General features: G+C 41.6%; 1 protein-coding gene across 5 annotated transcripts in view; it reads left to right on the top strand.

Annotated features, from left to right (window-relative positions):
• LOC133408972 (membrane-associated guanylate kinase, WW and PDZ domain-containing protein 3-like) overlaps positions 1-18,199 on the top strand; it is a 144,475-nt gene that overhangs the window by 98,805 nt on the left and 27,471 nt on the right. For 3 of the 5 annotated variants that reach the window (XM_061688414.1, XM_061688432.1, XM_061688445.1), the window contains 6 exons: positions 5,993-6,199; positions 7,330-7,501; positions 8,031-8,110; positions 9,903-9,960; positions 12,069-12,175; positions 13,473-13,670. In XM_061688414.1, the coding sequence (XP_061544398.1) occupies positions 5,993-6,199; positions 7,330-7,501; positions 8,031-8,110; positions 9,903-9,960; positions 12,069-12,175; positions 13,473-13,670 (822 nt within the window). The remainder of the gene's footprint in view (positions 1-5,992; positions 6,200-7,329; positions 7,502-8,030; positions 8,111-9,902; positions 9,961-12,068; positions 12,176-13,472; positions 13,671-18,199) is intronic. The other 2 variants (XM_061688439.1, XM_061688423.1) reach the window with 1 other exon arrangement.

The following is an 18,199-nucleotide window of genomic DNA, read 5'->3' as shown; positions in this document are numbered from 1 at the left end:
ATTTATAATGATTCATCTAATCAGTGTTCTAAATTATTTGTACAGTATCTTTGCTCTCATGTTTCCAAGTGCCAGGTTCCAAATTGTGAGATATTGAACTCCCTTGTGAGAGATGTTCTGTGCTGTTCTGTGGATGGCAAGAATTTGAAGCATATTCCTTGCATCTGGGTTTCCTATCCATCGATTTAGCACACTGCTTATCCTGTTCAGAGATCACACTGAAGCTGGAGTCTATATCCCAGCTGTCCTAGGTTAAGAGTTGGACTATACAACTAGGACTGCTCACCTGTCAATCACAGCACTCTGTTTATAGACATTAAGAGTGGAAAATATGGACCCAAATTTGCATCCCTGTATTTTTTACTAATGCTGTATTTCCCATGTTCTCAAAGTTGGAAAGTGTGAAGGGGGGTCGCCGTCGCTGTCATCATCATATCATCATAGGCTGTTTCTTACTCTTTGAACACTGGCAGCTAGATCCATTCTACATCTCCACCATCCACACAGATGTAATTTATGAATATTACTCCGCGGCAGACTAATATGCAAAAGCGCATCGGCCTGAGGTTCCGCCTGTGCGCTCAGGACCGGCTTTGGATAAATCACAGGAGTTGACGAGATCAGAAATAACACTTCCACCGCTTCAGCTGTTAAAAAGTAATGGTCTTTTTACTCCGTTTCAATGATCTAAATGTCGCTCACTACTTTATTTATCAATTATTGCTTATTTATCAACTAGTTTGTGCGCGGGACTTCGACTACACAAGAAAGTCACTTGACCTCACACGTCTTCCCGGGCATTGGTATTAACACTAGATAAGCCAGCCCAGCTGATTGTCGTGCCTACGTAGCGGCAATTTTGGGAAGGTCGTCGTTACTGTGAAGGCTTAAGACTATACTTTCAGGAATCATTTCTATAGTTGTTACTGTGAAGGCAACGGCGCACTACTCGTGTTTACATTGAGAGAAACAAAAACAACAGCTTTCATGTATTGTAGTATTTGTATGGCACTATTTTCCCAAACATGGATATTTCAGCCCACCTATAACTTGAGAAAACACCTTGCAGTAAAAAACATTTTATTTTGTTATTTTAATTTTATTGGTGTTCATGCTGTGGTTAAAGAAATCTGAAGTTACTCACTATTTACTCAGAACTTGAGTAATTATTTCACTGTATACTTTTTACTCACACTGAAGTAATTTTTTGGGGGACTACTTTTTACTTGAGTCACATTATCGTCACGTAACAGTACTCTTACTTGAGTACAATATTTGGCTACTCTTCCCACGTCTGGAGTGGACATCCTCTATTGCTACTCTTACGTTTAACCAACATTTTTTGCTCATCAGATCAGCCAGTGTCGTATTTGTCGCACTGGTCTTTTGTATTTTTGTGTTGAGGTTGTGGTCCCAGCGGAACCGCGAAGCACACATAACATCGGCGACAAGGGGAAAAAAAACAAAAAAAAACTTAATATTTTCCTGTAGGATGCATTTGGGATGAGCCTTTGAAGTTGGTAATAGTGAAACTGACGTGAAACAGACAATTATTTTAGTCAATTATTTTCCAGAATGAGAGTGTTTAAAGAGGGTGATGCTATTCATGTGGCACAGCTTGAAGCAGGCATCAGGTGCAGGTGGAGCTATGGGCCAGGCTCAAATTGGAGACCAAAACAAAAAACCAAAGAAATGAGGCAAATTTAATTTTAATCTAAAATATGTACATGTACTCGAGCGGTGTAAATAAATGTTTTTCTGCTTGAAGTCTTCCAGATTGCTTAATTTATGTTAAAATCCCAAAAATTATTTGCGGGGGCCAGGGGATCTGCGGGGACCCGGGGATCCCCCCAGACACCACTACAATGTCTGTAGCCTTTTTCATGCCTTTGGTGTTTGCATGTCTGTATTTTAAATGGTCTCATTTAAACTTTCAGGGACTATTGTCCTATTCAAAGGAAGGACCATATTTACAGCAGTTGAAATAAGTATTTAACAGTCACCATTTTTCTCACTAAATATATTTCCAAAGGTGCTATTGACATTAAATTTTCACCAGTTGTTGGGAACAACCCAAGTAATCCATTCATACAAAGAAAGTAGAACAAATAAGATCATAAATTAAGTTGTATGTAATAATGTGAAATGACACAGGGAAAAAGTATTTAACATATGAAGAAAGGGAGGTGCAAAAAGGCATGGAAAGCCAAGACAACACCTAAAATCTATCAATAATCAAACAGCAATGCAGCCCCTTGTCAATGCAAATAAATATCAGCTGGTTCAGTCCAAATTGATGGCCTACAGAAAGCTCTCATTTGCAAGGTGTGAGTCAAGACACATATTATGGGTAAGAGCAAAGAGCCGTCTCAAGACCATCGCAAACTAATGGTTGCAAAACATAACGATGGCATTGGTTGCAGGCGCATATCTAAACTTCTGAATGTTCCAGTGAGCAGGGTTGGGCCATAATACACTCCAAAAGTCGGACATCCTGCCTGGGAAATTTTTGGGCTCTTTTTTTTCCTTTTTCTTCTTCCTTTCCGCCAAATCCACCTGTTAACCGTGCGGACCGAGCTGGCCGAACACACTTGACCTGCCTGCCTCAAACGTGTTCAAGACACTTTAAGTCCAACATTGCGGTCTACGAAAATTACAGATTAGTGGATATTTGTGTTTAACTTAACGAGAACAGGAATCCCCCAGCTATATGCATTCACTACAGGCTCATTCTACCAATCTCATATCACAAGCCAGTTTCCATTGCCAATGTTCATCTGTACTTTGTTTGTTTTGTGTTTTTCTGTATTGTTTCCCTGTAGATTCCCCATGTTAGATCATTACATTTTCCATAAAATTCACTACCTGCATATACATTTATTATTAATTTACATTTATTTTAAATATGTGTGCTTGTTTCCATGTGCTTGACTGACTCAATATTAGCTGTTAGCTTAAAGAAACAGCTGCTAGTGAAAGCTATCCCCGCGAGGACGTCAGGACGTGCGGTTAAAATCACTCATGAGTACGTTCACTGCTTAGTACGTCGTTCCTTGCGCAAACAAATCACTCATCGTACTAGTACATCGCTCCTTAGCGGATCACAAACGAAGAAGTTCAACGAACGAATCACTCGTCTCGAATGGATCGCGAACGATAAGTACTATGAATGAATCACTCTTCAGTACACAAGTTCACTAAAGTCCCTCCCCTCATCGAATCACTCTGCAGTTCTTCAGTACACCAGTTCACTGAACGAATCACTCAGGTTACTTAAGTCCCTCCCCTGAACGAATCACCTCTTCAGTTCTTCTCCAGTACATTCATTTCACTTAACGACGAAACGTTCACGAACGAAACAAGACGAGTGGCGCGCTGAATAACCGAACAGCACACCCCAACAACGCTCTGAGTTTCCTAACGTTCCGGATTGTAGAGAGCTCTCTTGGAGTGAATTTGTATATACAGTGGGTACGGAAAGTGTTCAGACCCCCTTAAATTTTTCACTCTTTGTTATATTGCAGACATTTGCTAAAATCATTTAAGTTCATTTTTTCATCGTTAATGGACACACAGCACCCGAAATTGACAGAAAAAAAACGGAATTGTTGAAATTTGTGCAGATTTAATAAAAAAAGAAAAACTGAAATATCATAAGTATTCAGACCCTTTGCTCAGTATTTAGTACAAGCCCCTGTTGGGACTGTATTGGACAGGTGATGAGCAGTGCCTGGTTTTCTCCACACATAACGCTTAGAATTAAGGGCAAAAAGTTCTATCTTGGTCTCATCAGACCAGAGAATCTTATTTCTAACCATCTTGGAGGATCTGAATACTTTCCATACCCACTGTATACACGTCAATGCTAACACAATGACAATTGTGTAGTTTTTTCACGATCCAAAACCCGTCTCCGTATTGTATATCATTTTATTTTCGTCTCAATCTAACAGCTAACTGACATGAATCTTAGTTCATATTTTGACGAGCTTTCGGTGAGCTAAACTGTAAAACTATAATATAGCTTCGTACTGTAAGCTATGTTAGCTGCATCTGTGGCTTTAATAGTGACGGATGAAGTTACACGTCGTAATTGTTGGCCCTCTTGTCTTTGAGTGGCAAATCTTGCATGTTGCCATTCTATTTTTCCTGATTTTCCCAAAAAATAATATTTAATCCAAATTTAACCATCTTTGGAGCTCTTTCCATAATACAGACCTGTATGTGTATCATGACCTCTGCACTGCGTGTCATAGCATGTAGTGGGTTGCCAGGTTTGCGCAAATGACACAAAAAATCCTTTTCTTTTTTAAAAAAATGTTTTAAATGGCACAGTGAGCACGCTGTTGAAAATGTAGATTTTCAACTATGAACAGAATGCCTTGTCAGGTCAAGGAGTTCAAGTTGAAGTCCACTCAAGTCGTTCATAAATTTTAGCCAAGCAAATTGCAAGTCCTTTAATCGGGTATATGCGGAACCTACTTCCGCATACAGCAAAACTGGTACGCTCGGGTGAACGGCGAATTGGACCGTGACATAGCACCTGTGGGAACTATAAACTACAATGTCTTTCTTTCAACACAGGATGTCATCACAGAGCCACCAAAGATGACTAAGATTATTTATTTCCTTAAGTTACATGATGTTTAGGCTTCTTTTGTGTTTACATATATATATATATATATATATATATATATATATATATATATATATATATATATATATATATATATATATATATATATATATATTATTCCTAGTTATGCTCGTTAGTGTAGCATACAAAGGAAGTCAGCTATACCGTTTTCCGTGTTGGTCACAGGATGTTCTGCATATGTTCCGCATTGGTAACTCGAGCCCCCCCACCTCTGGTATTTGACAAGCATTATTTTGGCCTCCTTGTGGGTGTGCCTCACTAAATAAAACTGCCAGTAGAGGCCCTGAGACAGAGCACTCTTTCCTTAAATTACATGATTAACTATTCTTATTTAAATTAACTAGAGGCCAAAGTAAACAAGGAATCTAGTGGGAGTCGAGCTAATTTCACAAAACACTAACTCCTCAAAGATGCAGTGCACTCTTTAAATCAATAAAAGCAACTAGCCTGCAGACACTTGAATTCCCCTTTTTTAAGGTTTTATGTTTTTAGTTTGCTCTAGAAACCTCAAAGATGTGTGTGTGTGTGTGTGTGTGTGCGTGTGTGTGTGTGTGTGTGTGTGTGTGCGTGTGTGTGTGTGTGTGTGCGTGTGTGTGTGTGTGTGTGTGTGTGTGTGTGTGTGCGTGCGTGCGTGTGTGTGTGTGGATGCCCCTTCTGGACTCATTTTACATTTACAGTATGGCATTGAGCTCCTTTAACGCATCTTAATATTCCCCCCTATCTTTCTGTGTCCTCATTTTAGCAGTGGTAGAGGATGAAAATGAGTTGAGCATTTGCTGCACTGTGCACACTCGCTCTGTGCAGTTAGCCCTGCACTGCCTTGGGCGCCAACATGACAGGAAAGGATGATGGACTTAAAGGGGAGCGCTCATGCTTTCACAAATTTCTCTTTTAATCAACAATGTTCCCGTTCATTGTTCTTTTAGGAGTCAACAGGCTAACATTTACTTAACATGCACACTGGAGTGATACCTTGTAATGTATAGCATTGGAAAGACAAAAAGGCACATATAAGGTAAAACAATTGTCTTTTATGAAGACTGAGTAACAATGTTATTTCATAGCGTTTTATATAGTTTTTGGAAAATGCAAGATTATATGCAAAGCAAATGCAGTATACTTAAAGTTTAGATTTGAGAATTTGTCACAGCAGAGACCTGTACAAACTGGACTTTTTTTTTTTTTTTTTTTTTCTCAAAAGGGAAACCTACACCATTATTTGGAGGTTGCAATAAAAGAGAGATGGTAAAAAATGCAAGAGGTGTGGTTTGGAACAGGATAATCTGAAATGTGACAATTTTGTGGATTTATAATGAAATTAGATTTTTCTGTCAGGTAATTACTATGGAACACCTAAACCGCCTGCCGAGCCGAGCCCTGTACAGCCGGACCTGGTGGACCAGGTCTTGTTTGATGAGGAATTTGACAATGAAGTCCAACGAAAGCGCACAACCTCAGTCAGCAAGATGGACAGGAAGGACAGTGCAGCCCCAGAAGAGGAGGATGAAGACGAGAGGCCTCCAATGGTCAATGGTCAAGCTGGTGAGGCAAACGCTGTCTTTTATTTCCCGTCACTATAATAAAGAGCAAAAAATTACACATTCTGTCAGTGTGTGAGTTGGAGGACTTGTTGTATGAAAATGTGCCATACATTCAGATAGAAATGCTATACAACATGCAAGAGAGAATGACACCGACTTGGACAGCCAATGAAGGTAAAGAGGCAATCGCTAGTCATTCACTGCCCTGTCTAGTTTGTTAATCTATTGGAGAAGGATTGCTATACAAAGAGACGTGCTGGCAGAAGCAGGGGATGGACAAGTGTGAAAAGGTAATTGAGCATGTTTTAGATTATCCCATTTTGCAAGATACACATGATCAATGTAGCCCTGGGCGGTAATGAGTCTAACGCAACAAAAGGCGGAGAAGAGTCACATTGCATCTTAAAATCTTTCTTTCTCTCAAGCTAATGAATATAGTGTAAATCATTGATCATTGTTTTGCTATTGTGCATGTAGATACTGTTGCGTGTTTTGTTGTACAAATGAGGCCAAAATGTCAGCAAAATGCTTTTGTCATGTTTTATCTTTGCCATTCTATCCCAGAAGATATGCAAACAGAGCAATCAATGGCCTGATGTAGCAGTACAGATGAAAACCTAGAGATAGGAGGCACACTCACACATGATCCTAACAGCGTTGAGATGTGGTGCTCTCGGCCGGGCTGAAACGTGGGTCAGCTCTGCCATTGCCCGGGAGGCAGTTCCCAGTATATTGCTGCTGACATGCAAATTATATGGCAATTGCTACACTCTTCCCTGTGTACTCTCTCTGCCTCCCCCTTCTCTCTCTCTCTCTCTCTCTCTCTCTCTCTCTCTCTCTCTCTCTCTCTCTCTCTCTCTCTCTCTCTCTCTCTCTCTCTTTCTCGCTCTCTCGCTCTCTTGCTCTCTACCCTTTCCTCTTTTGGTGGGATGCAACCATCCGGCTAGTGTGCAGAGGAAGAGCAACTTGAACAGCAGCAGGGCACCATGCAAGGAGCCCAAAGGAGATCCAATGGTTCCACATTCTCACCTCCCGTCTCCTTCTCTTTCTACCACCTCCCGTACCCCTATTCCCATCCACTTCCCCTTTCTGTCTCTGTGCCGGTGTCCCTGGCGGCATGTCGGGCTGCAGCAGACCACAAGGACAAGGCGGCTTGGAGGAAGACTGTCCCCAGCTACAATCAGTCAGCTGGGGCCATGGATCTGCGGGCATGGAGTGCAATGGCACAGGACGATAGTCAGGAGCCTCTGCCAAAGAACTGGGAAATGGCCTACACAGAGACCGGCATGGTCTATTTTATAGAGTGAGTAGCCTTAACACTGCCTGGCTTTGGTCCAATTGCTCTACCATCGCATGAACTCCCAGCATTCTCCCGACTCCTCTTAGCCCAATTCTTCTAAAGCATAGTTCAAGTAGTCACCCAGTTCATCTTTAGATACATCACAATAAGCCAGCTAAGTTCTGGTCAAACTTCTCTGCATCATTCTGGTGAAGGTATATGCTGGCTCAGCAGTTTTTTTTTACTTTCATTTGCCATGTAGTGGATGTTTTTTGGGCTGCTGCTAAAAAGAGCAGGCACGCATCGTTTTCATTTGCTCTTTTACTTGGGCCTCAAAATATTCTCAGATTTAGGATTACAACAGCATTCTGAATGCACTGTATGATCTCACATTGTATGCCTTTCTCTATTTTCAATAAGCCTTTAAATCTTTTGGCTTCCAAGAGCTGATGAAATAGCTCTTGGGTAATATGGTGCTTTGAATTGCTTAATCATCTCACTATCTTTTTAGTGATCTTGATAAAGCCTGAAGATGAATTTTGTCTTTGTGCAGCCATAACAGCAAAACCACAACCTGGCTGGACCCGCGGCTCGCCAAGAAGGCCAAGGCTCCTGAGAAATGCGAAGAAGGAGGTGAGACATTATTTGGCAGATAGCTTCAGATTTCATACTGGCTCCAATCGAGTCACTCCCTTTCCTTTTTGAAAGGGGATGCTGGCCAACTGACACAATATTGCCATCTTAGCAAGTCTATTTTCAGAGTATTCAGACACCAACAACATTCAACAACTTTACGCCTTCCAGTCGGAAACCTACAGCCCCTTCCCTCCTTGTACTGGTTCTGACTTTTTGTATTTCCTGAAACATTATTCCTCTCTCCTAAATAATGCTTTACAGTGGTACCTTGACTTGGGAATTTAATTGATTCTGTGACCAAGCTCCTAACTCAGTTTACTTATGTATCAAATCAGTGTTCCTAATTGAAAGAAAATGTGAACTGTATTGTATAACATAAGGAAAGAGAATGTAAAGAAGAGTAGTGTCATTACTGTATGTACTGTAGTATTTGTGTGTTGGCTGTGTGCCTTTAAGGGGTGTGGCCTAGTGAGCGACGTCAGAAGCCAGTCCATTCACCTGCGTGTGCACATCTGTGCCTTTTGCTCCATTTTTTTTTTTTCACTTCACTTGGATGGTGACATTCCTGAAGTCAGAGCTGCCAAACGTTACTGAAAGTCCGTATTTTGTTAAAGAAATCACTGAACGCTGACTCATTACGGCCGTAACACAGATTTTTTTCAGATATTGGAAAAAATAATAATTCAGCGCACATTACCAGCGCGTCCACATTGAACAGCTGCTTGGTCCACGGTCTTTTATTACGCCCCCCGGTTGCCAAGCCACGGAGGCAAAAGTTCCCTTTGCGTCCAGCGTCAACGCATTGTAAGTCACTGATCATCACCTCCATGGTAGCAAATAAGCTATACTTCATACGATGGAAGTGTCACAAAGGGATGACAAGGAGTGGATAAGCAAAGATGATGTCAAAGCCGTGCTATTTGCTAAGCTATCGTTACAAGCAGTCGCAAAACATAAAACGAAATAAGTGATTTGGTGAAACAACACACTTGTCACATAGGTCTGGCTGGAACCGCGTTTTCGCTGAGAGTAACCAACTTTGAGCAACAAAATAACATCCCAATTAATATGTTTTTAGGGACATAAATATAAAATAATACACGGCCACACAGGACACTGCGTCTGAACCGGAAATTAATTAGTACGTCACTGCACGTCGCTTCAGAACGTGGGCAGGTTAAAAGTATATTTTGAATAAATATTTGTTATACTATATTAGATAACCTTTATTATTCCCACAATGGGGAAATTTGCATCGTTTCAGCAGCAATTGTGGATTTAGGAAATAAAAATATGTAATATAAATAGCATGCAAGAGAAGACATGCCATCGTTTCAAAACCTCTACGAACGTTTAAGATAGCCAATTGCTGCTTTCCTTACTGGCGAATTGGCAACACTGCACTGACAGCATATGAACAACGAACAAGAGTGTTAACAGGGTGTATCTGCTCTCCCTGAAGGCTTGCGGAGTACATGTAGCGCGCTCATCAGCATCATATCTAACACAAGGCAATTCCTCCAAGGGCTCTTGCATTTGTTTGTAACACAGTAGCTGGAACTTGAGATGAGGCTCACGTACACACCTCCTGAAACAAAGGCTATTATTCTTCTAGCTGTAACAACTCAGCATTTCTCTCTCCTATCACTCCACGCCTCATCTGTCATTTGCGAACACAGCAAATAAAATAAGCAATTTATCCTCAAGGTGAACATATTGTTGATTTTTAAAACACACTATAGTCCATGAAGTCCTCAGTTGTGATTTTCTCTCGTTTTCCTTCCCCTAGAGTTGCCCTACGGTTGGGAGAGGATCGAGGACCCCCAGTATGGCACCTATTATGTAGAGTGAGTAAACGTCTCCTGTTTGAGTGACAGAGGCACCCAGAGGGGGGAGTTGAAGATGGTGGTGAATAGACTCAAACAGTAGCGTCGATCATATTTTACACCAGATGGGTTACAGTAGATGTGGATGATGTGATGTGATATGATGTTAAGAGAAGACACATTCTCCAGTTTCCCACAGCCCCTCAAAGCAGCAGATACAACAGACAAAGTGTTGGGGCCCTGCATGGGAAACAACAGGGAGATTCCTTTCTGATCAAGAGTACAAATGGAGCTCAATGTTTCATTTTGCTCCCATTACTGCGGACAAAGAGGCGTAGGGGGAGGATCAGTGCCTCTGTTTATACAAGAAGGTCAACGAGAGGCTGTATCTCCCATGTCTTTGCCTCGTTGTCTGGCCAAGTATGTGACGTCTCATGATTTTCCGAACATGAGTTGCAGTGATGCAGGTGTAAGAATAGCAAAGTGGGGACCTTCACTCAGAGGGTAGCAATATGTGAGTCACGCACAGTAAAAAAGTGCAGCATGATTTATTTTATTTTATTTTTCAAGCCACTACTGCTCCAACACTCAGGTGATAATGCGTTCGTGTCGTTGTTTTTTCTACGTGAGATTGTTTAGTTAGATGCGGTGATTCAGCTGAAGAAGGTAAATCACAAGTTGGCATCACAAGCAAAAACACTCCCCTCAAAAAGTATTGTAAAAATGAGGCCAATTCCTTCATTTTCGCTAACATCACAAGATAAATATGAGACAAGCTCAACATGTCATCTGATGCACAACTTAGGAGACAGCATTATTTGGAACTGAACACCAAATTTATAGGTTAAAAAAATGTCTTGGAACTGGTAAATTTCAAATACATAGATTAGCATGAATAAGACTTTGTATTTACAGTGGAAGCTCGGGTTAAGAATTATCCGGTTTACGAGCACATCGGCATACGCACAAAATCTTCAAAGAAAACCTAACTTGTTAACGCACTATTTTACTTTTGCGAACAGTCTTGGCATGTTCTCGCAAAAGGCTCAGTTTTACTTTTTCTCGCATTGGGATCACGAGCACATCCCTTCTTGCTCTTCTTTCCAATTAAATTGGTAAAGGTTAGTCTTTGTCTCATTAGTCCATAGAACTTTGTCCCAAGGTGCCTTCCCCCCTGTCCTCAAGAGGTTGTTGCTGATGTCACTAACAGTTGATTATGGGCCACTTTGTCATTACTGCTATGTATTGTTTTAATAATCCGTATCATAGGATATACCTTCCCAACAAAGCACATCTGTCAGTCACATTTACAAATACTTTTGCTTGCATGAAAAATTGATGGATTCAAACCAAAGGTGCTGTCTTCTAAGTTTTGTATTAGGGCCAAATCAAAATATTCTGTATAAAAGCTGTAATATTACGGTACTTTCTTGCCTCATATTCATATTTTGATGTCAAAATAGTTTTCAGTCTACAGCAAAAACAGAGGAATTGACCCCACTATTCCATTACTTTAGGAGGCAAGTGTACATACAGTGCTAAACAAATGTATTAGACTGCCATTTAAGGGTCAGCTGCCCGACAGAAACAGCACTGGTAATTACCAAAATATGTTTTGTGTTTCTGTAATGGATAACAAACCATTTATATATGCTCAAATGTGATTATTCCTATTGTTATTTGGGAATTTTCAAACTAACTCTCTTACACACACATAAAAAGTGAAGCATGTTATTTTTTTCATTAGGATGTCTGTATACATTTGTACTTAAATTCCTTAACAGAAAATGTAGTTTTAAAGGTTGATTGTCATGCCTGACTTTCTTGTCATACTGACTTCTCAGAGAAGCCCAGTGAGCCGGCTCAAATGTGTGTACGAAAAGGTGTATTCTGTTTAAAAATCCTCATTCTTGTTCCAAATGCTAAAAGGTCGAGAGATTATGAGGAAAAAAAGTCAGCATTAAAAGCACTTCATGGACATAATACATTTAAACACTCTATATAACAACATCAACTAAATGATGCCTCAACGGGGACAAAGAGGATGAAACATTTTGCAATTGTGCAAAGTAAACTTCTATGTAACAATTAGTTCTCCTATTAAGTATTCTATATTAACCCTCTTGCAGCCACATCAACCAGAAAACTCAGTTTGAGAATCCAGTGCTTGAAGCAAAGAGGAAGGTTAGCGTCGAGATGCCCTCTGCAGTGTCCTCAACAATGGCCACGGCCTCAGGTGAGCCCTCTAAAACGCACTGCAGAAATACTGTTGTTTGTAATGTGCAAATGAATGACGTGTTCCTGGCATTTCTGTACTGTAGCATCAAGGACTGGCCTGTCCACATCTCATCCCTCCTACTGAGATGTTTTATGAGTTGAAAGGCTGCTTATAAACCACTACCCTTTGAAGCAATGGTAATCAATTTGCATAATCAAGCTGAGTTGCACTGGGCGACGAAACTCATTTTGGCAGGCAGATATGAAATTCTGAGGGCTCTGAGGTCCCCCATAATTCAGAGTCACAGCAGTTAAAAGTAAAAATTTTAAAAAGTGCATTTACTAAAGCTATATGATTTACATTATCTTTTCAGCGTTTGCTGCCTTAAGTGATCAGTGATGTGTGTTCATACACATGCGAGTGAGAATATTTACTATTTTCTGTGCACATGAAACACAAGGGCATCAGTATTCAAGTAGCTGTGGTATTTTCGACCTACCACAGCTGAGGATCTCTGTAGTCTGTGGATGAAACAGCCTTCATTTATGTGCTGCCAACCTCTGCTTCAACACACCATCTCCACCTTTACGCCCTTGTTAATGAGAATGAATAATAACTAATGAGCTTGTGGATGTGTGTGAAGTGGCTTCTAAACTGTGTTCTGACAGGACAGCCAATCTGACCTAGCAGACAAAACAGAGAGAGCGAGAGAGGAGCCCACACTGCACTCCATCATAATTATAGCGCTGACAATCCTGTCTGACATTTTGCATAATTAGTTCACCCCCGAGACGTCAGACTGTCCCTCAGGGGTTCACAGCTTAATTATCACCATGTAAACATGATTTGGGTGTACCACACACACCCCACCACCCTTTACGTTGTTTTGTTCATGAACGATTCGTTGAAACGAATGAATCATTTTAGTGACCGTACTGACTGCATTTTAGTGACCGTACTGACTGCAATCAATATAGTCCTGAGAATATATATATATTTATATATATATATATATATATATATATATATATATATATATATATATATATACACACACACACACACACACACACACACACACACACGCTTCCCTCGCTTCTGCTTCCTCCTTCGCCGTTCGTCGGCACGTCCACTGTGGGCGCGATGCAGGAGTGGGGGTCGGAGTTGTTGTAGGCAGCCAGACCAGACTGCAGTTCCGTAGCTCCTCAATGAGAGTAGACTTTTAACTCCGTAAAAGTAGTTCTGCCTGTGTCGAGCAGAAACCTACGAATGTTTTCTGTAAATTACATTTCTTATACCTTTGTCCCTGCAACAGATGAGCCCGATCACGGAGTCCGACGCTTCACACGAGACCCGTCTAAGCTACAAGGCTCCATCTACCAGACTGCACTTCGAAAAAGCCCCCAGGGCTTCGGCTTCACCATTATCGGAGGAGACCGTCCAGACGAGTTTCTTCAGGTCAAAAATGTCCTTCCTGATGGGCCTGCTGCACATGACAAGAAAATTGCATCTGGTAAGGGTCCCTGTACGACACTTTAGTATCTTGAGGGAAAAGTCAAAGAGACTAGAGGCTAGGTGAAGAAAGGTACAAGACTCTTTAAAGTGCTAACTTCCAACCTAGTTGTTTTAGTACTCTCAAGGATTATTTTTCTTCATATGTGTGCAAGATATTTAAATGTTTTAATTTGTATGATCTGATACAAAAGTAACTGAGGAAAGACAGACCAGTAGGTGCAGTTCCTTGTCTGCCAGATTTCATCAGACCGTATTAAGAGGTTCAAAGGTTATTTCTCTACTGAGCAAAAGTCCCATTGGTTTTGGATTATGTATATCTAAAACAAGCTGATTGAGGTACAGTGGGTACGGAAAGTATTCAGACCCCCTTACATTTTTCACTCTTTGTTATATTGCAGCCATTTGCTAAAATCATTTAACTTAATTGTTCCCTCATTAATGTAAACACAGCAGCCCATATTCACTGAAAAAAAAACGGAATTGTTGAAATTTTTACAGATTTCTTAAAAAAGAAAAACGTAAATATCACACAGCCATAAGTATTCAGACCCTTTGCTCAGTATTTAGTAGAAGCACCCTTTTGAGCTAATACAGCCATGAGTCTTTTTGGGAATGATGCAACAAATTTTTCACACCTGCATTTGGGGATCCTCTGCCATTCCTCCTTGTAGATCCCCTCCAGTTCTGTCAGGTTGGATGGTGAACGTTGGTGGACAGCCATTTTCAGGTCTCTCCAGATTACGCAATTGTGTGTAAGTCAGGGTTCTGGCTGGGCCATTTAAGAACAGTCACGGAGTTGTTCTGAAGCCAGTCCTTCGTTATTTTAGCTGTGTGCTTAGGGTCATTGTCTTGTTGCAAGGTGAACCTTCGGCCCAGTCTGAGGTCCCGAGCACTCTGGAGAAGGTTTTCGTCCAGGATATCCCTGTACTTGGCCGCATTCATCTTTTCTCCGATTGAAACCGGTCTCCCTGTCCCAGCAGCTGAAAAACACCCCCACAGCATGATGCTGCCACCACCATGCTTCACTGTTGGGACTGTGTTGGACAGGTGATGAGCAGTGCCTGGTTTTCTCCACACATACCGCTTAGAATTAAGGCCAAAAAGTTCTATCTTGGTCTCATCAGACCCGAAAATCTTATTTCTCACCATCTTGGAGTCCTTCAGGTGTTTTTTTAAAGCAAAGTCCATGCGGGCTTTCATGTGTCTTGCACTGAGGAGAGGCTTCCGTCGGGCATTTCTGCCATAATGCCCCGACTGGTGGAGGGCTGCAGTGCTGGTTGGCTTTCTAGAACTTTCTCCCATCTCCCGACAGGATCTCTGGAGCTCAGCCACGGTGATCTTTGGGTTCTTCTTGACCTCTCTCACCAAGGCTCTTCTACCCCGATTGCTCAGTTTGGCCGGATGGCCAGCTCTAGGAAGGGTTCTGGTCTTCCCAAACATTTTCAATTTAAGGATTATGGAGGCCACTGTGCTCTTAGATACCTTAAGTGCAGCAGAATTTTTTTTGTAACCTTGGCCAGGTCTGTGAATTCTGTCTCTGAGCTCTTCAGGCAGTTCCTTTGACCTCATGATTCTCATTTGCTCTGACATGCACTGTGAGCTGTAAGGTCTTACATAGACTGGTGTGTGGCTTTCCTAATCAGGTCCAATCAGTATAATCAAACACAGCTGGACTCCAATGAAGGTGTAGAACCATTTTAAGGATTATCAGAAGAAATGGACGGCACCTGAGTTAAATATGAGTGTCACAGCAAAGGGTCTGAATACTTATGGCTGTGTGATATTTCAGTTTTTCTTTTTTAATAAATCTGCAAAAATTTCTAATTTCTGTGTGTTGATTAATGAGGAAAACAATTAATTTAAATGATTTTGGCAAATGGCTGCAATATGAAACATTTAAGGGCGTCTGAATACTTTCATACCCACTGTAGCTGAAGTCCATGTATGAGGTTCTAGCCAGCACTCTAATGGTTAAAATTGGAACGCAGTCTTCCTTGACCTTTCAGGGATTACAGCCCATCATTGAAAAAAAAGAACTGCTACTACCTGTACTGTCATATACCTATCTACCAGTCACAATGATCATCTGGTTGTCAAACATTTACTTTTCAAAGCATTATACTGTAAATCCAACTGATTTTGTCTGATGGAAGAGGCTTTTAGCACAGTTAAATATTCTTTTTTATATTGGTCCACAAATGGTACCTTCTGTAATTTGTCATATAGACAGTCGGTATGCCACTCTGACGCTCAGCTTGGTATCAGCATTTGCATTCATAATGCACCTTTATATACCCTGAGAACCAGGGCTCGACTCTGACGCCCGCCAAGCCGCTATTAGCGGGTCCGTTTCCACTGTGGCGCATAGTACAGTCACTCCCACTAACCACTTTGGCGGGTTGGATTGTATTTACTTGTTTGTCCTGCGCGCAGATTCTGCCGCTTTACTACGGTCTGTCTCTCATCCGCTCTGCCTGGCTCCTCCTCCTCCCCCTCCTCCTTGAGTCCCCACACATGCGCGCGCGCACACACGAACACTTCATGCATCAAGTGCATGGTTTTTTTTTGTTGTTTTTCTTTTTTGCGAGACTGTTTCAGACTTTTTTTTTTGTTGTGTAATTTACATCTTTGCGAACTAACCAAAGATATGGTGGTGTGAAAAAGTGTTGGACCCCTTCCTGATTTCTTTTTTTTTTTTGGCATGTTTGTCACACTTAAATATTTCCCATCATCAAACACATTTTTAAAATATTCCGAGACTACAGAAGTAAACACAAAATACAGTTTTTACATGAAGCTTTTTGCTATGAAGGGAGAAAAAAAAATCCAAACCTACATGGCCCTGTGTGAAAAAGAGCATCATACCAACAGTAAAATATGGTGGTGTTAGTGCGATGGTCTGGGGCTGTCTTGTTGCTTCAGGACCTGGAAGACTCCCTGTGATAAATTGAACCATGAATTCTGCTGTCGACCAAAAAATCCTGAAGGAGAATGCCCGTTCATCTGTTCGTGACCTCAAGCTCAAACGAACTTGGGTTCTGCAGCAGGACACACAGGATCCAAAACACACCAACAAGTCCACCTCTGAATGGCTGAAGAAAAACAAAATGAAGACTTTGGAGTGGTCTAGTCAAGGTCCTGAATCCTATTGAGATGCTATGCCATGACCTTAAAAAGTTCAATCACCTTTTTACACAGGGCCATGTAGGAATGGATTTTTTTTCTCCCTTAATAATAAAAATCTAAACGTCCTAGTACTAAGTATTAAGTCAAATAACCTGATGCATGTTTGGAAAAATTACACACACAAAAAAGTCAAGTTTTTTTCATGTTTGCTTCAATATTTACTTTATAGTTATTTGCAAATACCCAGTGGCTACAAGTGGAACTTTTCAATATCTAGTAAATATGAGTGGTTATTTAATCTAGTTTTAATCATCCATTCTCTGTACCACTTATCCTCCTGATGGGTCACATTAGGGTGTGCTGGAGCCTATCTCAGCTGACTTTGGGCGAGAGGCAGGGCACACCCTGAACTGGTCGCCAGCCAATCATAGGGCATATATACTGTAAAAACAAACAACCATTCACACTCACATTCACACCTATGGGCAAATTAGAGTCTTCAATGGATATATCTTGCATGTTTTTGGAATGTGGGAGGAAACCAGAGAACCTTATTCATTTTAAACCAAATTATCCAACAAAGAAAATTGCAGCTAATAAAAATGCAGAATGGCTAGTGACTCTGGGAAGTCACTAGCCACAGTGGCTGGTGTGCAAAACTGTTTGTGTCAAGCCCTGCTGAGTACACACAAACAAACATGGGGGGTGGATTGCAGAACTGTCTCTTTGCCATGAAAGTCGCATTGCATGTATAGAGCAGATCTAAGCAGAGGACATTTCTGTCAATAAATTCCATGCGAGGTTCATGGTTTACTCCTCCTGCATTTTGTCATCAGCTATACTGTATGTGGGAAATGTATTCCGCCTGCAAAGCTGTGTGGTTTTTTTTAAGCTTAAGGATGACAAGCCTGTCTTTGTGTGTTAAGAATATTATCATTATTACTTATGTCCATCCATCCGTCCATTTTCTACCGCTTATCCGAGGTCAGGTCGTGGGGGCAGTAGCTTTAGCAGGGACCCGCAGACTTCCCTCTCCTCAGCCACTTCATCCAGCTCTTCCAGGGGGATCCCGAGGCGTTCCCAGGCCAGCCGAAGGACGTAGTCTCTCCAGCGTGTCCTGGGTTGTCCCGGGGTCTCCTCCCGGTGGGACGTGCCCGGAACACCTCACCGGGGAGGCGTCCGGGAGGCATCCGAATCAGATGCCCCAGCCACCTCATCTGGCTCCTCTCGATGTGAAGGAGCAGCGGCTCTACTCTGAGATCCTCCCGGATGAGCGAGCTTCTCACCCTATCTCTAAGGGAGAGCCCGGACACCCTGCGGAGGAAACTCATTTCGGCCGCTTGTATCCTGGATCTTGTTCTTTCGGTCACGACCCACAGCTCGTGACCATAGGTGAGGGTA

This window comes from Phycodurus eques, chromosome 1 (assembly GCF_024500275.1).
Source record: "Phycodurus eques isolate BA_2022a chromosome 1, UOR_Pequ_1.1, whole genome shotgun sequence".
In the NCBI taxonomy this organism is placed as follows: Eukaryota; Metazoa; Chordata; class Actinopteri; order Syngnathiformes; family Syngnathidae; genus Phycodurus; species Phycodurus eques.
Note: the sequence above shows the minus strand (reverse complement) of the source record. Positions and strands in the feature narration are given on the sequence as shown.